The sequence below is a fragment of the Hipposideros armiger genome, unplaced genomic scaffold (assembly GCF_001890085.2).
Source record: "Hipposideros armiger isolate ML-2016 unplaced genomic scaffold, ASM189008v1 scaffold_46, whole genome shotgun sequence".
In the NCBI taxonomy this organism is placed as follows: Eukaryota; Metazoa; Chordata; class Mammalia; order Chiroptera; family Hipposideridae; genus Hipposideros; species Hipposideros armiger.
In genome coordinates this window covers 4388936-4393968 of record NW_017731396.1, presented here as the reverse complement: position 1 = coordinate 4393968, position 5033 = coordinate 4388936, and the positions used below count along the sequence as shown (strand labels likewise).

The following is a 5033-nucleotide window of genomic DNA, read 5'->3' as shown; positions in this document are numbered from 1 at the left end:
TAATTACTCTGAGCTTCAGTTTCCTCATCTGTAAAATGGGTATGATAACAATACCTTCTTTTGATTATGGTGAGGATGAAATGAGAGGACGCATATAATGGGCTTAGCTCAGTCTGTGACACACAGAAGATGCTCAGTCAATGGTAGCTGCTCTCACGATGATGATGATGATGATGATGATGATGATGATGATGATGATATATTCGAATGTACTTTGAGAAGTCGAAGGACATGATGATGGTTATCATAACTACTTTCACGCAGCACTTTCAAGTTTGTATGTATTGAGCATGCTCCCTTTCTCCAGGGCATCTCTATGCATTTGGGACACATAACAATCTCCCAGGTAGGGGTTTATTCATCCCTGTTTAACCAATGGGAAGCAGGAGTTCAGAGGGTCTGAGGGACTTGCCAAAACTGTCCAACCCTCAGATGAGGCTCCTCTGGCCTCTTGGTATTTTTCCTCTGCCCTGAAGTTCCCTGGGCCAGCAAACTCCAATGTAAATCCAGAGCCAGATTTCAGAATCCCTGGCCCTTTCCAGCCTCCGGCTCATTTAGTTCCTGGCTCATTTAGTTCCTCGGGCACCTCTTTTTTCTCCTTCCTCGTCTGTGTAGCGGGATTAATCACCCCCCAGGGACCAAGAAATAACGAGCATGAAACATAGCGCACATTTGTTGTGGGCTGGCCGTGCACTAAGCCTTCAGCTCGCATTACCTGATTTCATGCTAGCGGCAATCCATGCAAAGAATACAATGATTATCTTGCTTTTACAGAGGAGGCCACTGGGGCTGAGAGAGGTTAAGGAATTTGTCCAAGGTCACACAGCAAAGTGGCAGAGCCAGGATTCAAAGCCAGATCCGTCTAGCCCCAAAGCCGAAGCTCTTACCCAGGACATTACTATCTCCGAGAAACTGCGCTGAAGGTGCAAGTGTCTGCAAAGCCATGAAAAGTCAGAGGGACACTGAGATGGGAGAACTGCTTGGCTGGTCTCCATCCTGTCCAGTACCCTCCTCCAGCTCCCAGAGGTCATGATACGGTGGGTGGTCAGATGGGTGAGCCAAGACGCTGGGGTGGAGCAGATGTCCCGACCAAGAACCAGGCTTCCCCACCCCATCCCAAAGGACAGCCAGGAAGCCCCCTCTGTGTAAGGACAAACCCGTACTGATCATCCCAGGCCAGCTCCCGCCCTCGCAACCTGCAGACATGTCCTTCTCGTCTGCATATGGCCCTTTCAGGTTACCACACCCTTCTCGAGCCGTCTCTCATTTAACCTGAGTCTGCCGCTTCCTAGCTCTATGGCCTCTCCTCTCTGTTTCATCCTCTATAAAATAGGATCATAACGACACACGCTTCACAGGGATGTTGTATGGATTAAATGTGTTAATACACGGGGGGAAGTGCTTGATATATGGCAGTGATCCTTCTAGCTGGGTCCCTTCTCAGCTAGCCCACAGTCCAGGGTTGTGGACAGGGCAGGGAATGGCTAACCCTCCTCTCCCTGCCTGCTCAGATCCTGCTGGTTCTTTGAGAGGCCTGAGGCCCCGTCCTTGCCTGATTAGGGGCCTGAGCCAGGCGCAAAGCTGGGACATCCCAGCAAGCCTTGCTGCCAGCAGCCTGGTGCTGCCCCCTTCCCTGTCCAGCCTGCAGGAAGAGCCAGGGGAAGAGAATGCTCACCTAGGGAGGGACTTTTGCTCCTGGCCCTCGATGCAATCCCAAAGGCCTCCTGTCTCCAGCTCCCGCTGGGCTTCAAGGGGCGGCAGGAAAAGGGGGGTGACCCCTGCCTCCTCTCACCTCCTCTGCTGACGCCCATTCCTTGAAGTTGCAGTGCTGGGTTTCCATCATCTGAGGGCATTGATTTAGGGGATGCAAATGAGGAGGCTGCCTGTTGGAGGAAGAGAGGCTTCTCCCCCAACCAACCTCACGTAGGGCCCTGAGAATTCCTCATGAGCCTTGTGTGGCTGGCTTAGCAGGAGCCAGGCAGGAGGCCCAGCAGAGCCTGGGAAAGGCAGGGAGGCAAATTGTAGGAAAGCACTGGAGTGAGAAGGGCCTCTCTTGTCCTCCACGCAGGCCCTGGGAGGCAGGGGTGGCAACCCCGTGGCCTACAGGGGAGGGGAGGAGCCCAGCTGAGGAGCCCGTTAACCCCACTCCCACCCTGAGCCCCTGGCTGCACAGGCCCAGCTAGGAGCCATGATAGATGGCACGCGAAGACCGTGTGAGCTGCAAGGTCAGGGAGAGACAAGGAAGAGGCAGATGGGTAGACCCAGGGTGAGGAGCCCCAGACACACGCTGAGGGGCAGGAGAGGCTCTGCCTGGCACTAGCTGGGCAGGGGCTGCTGCCTGTTAGGACGAAAGCTTGTGCTAGCCACCTCCAGGCCTGGAAGGGTGCCTTCTGACTGAAGGAAGCAAGCATGGGCAGGGCAGACTCCAGACAGCCTGTCCCCAGGACCACAGAGACTCAGGCTGTTTGTGCTGAGAGGGCAGAAGGAAGAGGTGACAAGAGCACTTGTCATCTGCCCCTCTGAGGGGGGTCTGCCACCTGCCACTGGACTTGACCACCACCCTGAGAACGGAGGAGAGGTTGCAGCACTGAGCCTCAAGTCTCCAAACCTGCCCCAGGGTCCCAGATAGTCTCCATCTGCAATGAGGCACTCCACAGAGAACAAAGTCCCCGTCCCAGCCGCCCTGGGTGGGGTGTCTGCCCAGGTCCCAGTCAGGTTTCCGCCATGCCAGCTCTTGCCCATTGCTCCAAAGGTCAAGCCTGGGTGCCTGGCTCTGGGCAGGATCCAACCAGGCTGCCCTTCCACGCATTCCCCTCCCAGAAGCTCCCCCTTACAGCTCCCCTACCAGGGTGATGGGGAAATGGATGTTAATTTGCATCTTTGCTAATTTGAAAAGGAACATAAACAGTGGAGCTCAGTGGTACAGTTCTGCTGAGGGTGTAGTTTAAGCCCAATTATGTGCGATTAGTGCTTTTGCTCTTTGTTCCCATGGCATATTAATTGCAGATCTGGTATTGTGGCAATTAACACAATTGTGGGCCCTCTCACTCTTCCGGCAGGCCATAGTCCCCATGCTTTCAGCCAAGGAGGCGGGCTGGCGAGATGGAGGGAGATGCCCACTGGGGAGAATGCCTGTCTCCCCAATATTCATATGTTGAAGTCCTAACCCTCCGGTACCCCAGAATGTGACCTCATTCAGAGATAGGGTCTTTACAGAAGCAATCAAGTTAAGATGAGGTCATTAGGTGGGCCCTGATCCAATAGGGCTGGTGTCCTTATAAAAAGGGGAAATTTGGCCACATATTAATAGAAAGGAGATGGTATGAAGAGACAGGGGAGAAGACGGCCATCTACACGCCGAGGAGAGAAGCCCAAAGCAGATTTCTCTCTCCCTGCCCTCAGAGGGAACAATCCTGCTCACATCTCGACTTTGGACTTCTAGCCTCCAGAACTGAGGCAATAAGTTTCTATTGTTTAAGTCACCTATGGTGTTTTGTTAAGGTGGCCCAAACGAACTGAGAGACCCACCTTTGTCCCAGGCAAAGTCCCCTGGGTGGCACAAGGAAGACTGGGGGGAGGGAGCGCCAGCGTAGCTGTCTGTTCAGAAGTCTCGAGAAGGGACCCACAGTGAGGGTCAGCACCTCCCTCCCGCCAGGCTTCCCCTGGGCTTGCCATCAGTGTCACCTCTGTTCCCCTGGCTCCTGTCCACAGCACTGCACCCATCTCTAATTAGTCACCTGGCTCTGCCCTTCCTGAGTGCATCACTTTCTTTCCCTTTGTCATCCCCTAATCTTGATGACAAAGGGTGACCTACCTGATACGGTAAACAAAGTACATGCTATTTCCAGGTTAAGCCAGTTATAATGGTCAAGTATCTGCAGGGTGCTTTACAGCTTACAAAATACTTATCAAAGACCCGTTCTCATTCCACATTTCCAATAAGCCTAGGGGTGGTTGGTATTATCACCCATTTCACAGATGGGGAAACTGAGGCTTGGAGAAGTCACACACAACTTCTAAGTAACGGGGCTCAGACCTGAGCTCTGGTTTTGCATCTTGTGCTCTTTCTCCACAGCAGCAATTCTCAAGGGATGTTCCACAGAATACTTGAAACATTTAAGAGTTCTGTGGTCAAACAGATGAGGGAAAAGCTAAATTAAATGGCCGTCTTTATTGCAGGACTTCTCAGAGCCTTTAACATATTGTGGCTTTCTTAAAAAAACGCATGCAGCACACAGCATTCATTTTCCAGCCTTCTTTTACCTTTGTGGGACACCTGCCACTCCAAACAGGGCTGCATGACACCACAGTGTCACTAGGATGGCAAAACCAGGTCTACATGGGGAAAAAGAAAACCGATCTTAACCTCAATGGGCGGGTCCACTTCCTACCCCCCCCACGTCCCCCCAGCTCTTCCTCTGGCCCCCATGGCAGGCTGGTTGAGCACCCATGGTTGGTGTCACTGTGGGGTTTCTCATCCTCTGGGGTTCAGCCAGCATCAGAGCCTCGTGGTAACAGCTTGTCCCTGATCATACAGTAGGCACCACTGCTTCCACTGACTATGGCTCTGGTGGCAATCACACTCTCAATAGCCTGCCCCACCCTCGCCACAGAAAGGGGATATGACTAAATCCCCAGCCACTGCAACTGGTCCAATAGGTGGCGCAATACCCAAGCAGAGCCAATCAGAGGCTGCCCTGGGACTGTGGGGGCACCGAGAGAAAGAACTTTCCTTCCACTAAAGCTGCCAGGAGCCATGTTCTGCTGTGGAAGGAGGTCAGTCTGATAGGAGATGATGAGACCAAAAGGCAACATCAAGCAGGAGAAGAGGACCCAGAGGGAGAGAATGTTCCAGAAGCATCAAGTCCCCAGTTCCAGACCCTGAAGACCTGGTTCCTGCAGCAATTGACTTAATCCTATGAACTACTCCCAGAGCCTCCCCAGCGACACAAGTCAGTTGGAATTGGGTTTCTGTCACCAGCAAACGAAAAAGTTCTGACCAATAAAAGTCCCCGATCCCCTCCAGTAACCCA

The 5033-nt window shown here is 52.9% G+C and overlaps 1 protein-coding gene across 1 annotated transcript in view; it reads right to left on the bottom strand.

Annotated features, from left to right (window-relative positions):
* CLSTN1 (calsyntenin 1) overlaps positions 1-4315 on the bottom strand; it is an 81362-nt gene extending 77047 nt beyond the window's left edge. Inside the window, exons 1-2 of the mRNA XM_019639706.1 lie at positions 4264-4315; positions 1676-1843 (exon numbers count right to left, since the gene is read on the bottom strand). Of these exons, the coding sequence (XP_019495251.1) occupies positions 1676-1843; positions 4264-4300 (205 nt within the window). The 5' untranslated portion in view covers positions 4301-4315. The remainder of the gene's footprint in view (positions 1-1675; positions 1844-4263) is intronic.
* Between the last annotated feature and the right edge of the window lie 718 nt (positions 4316-5033).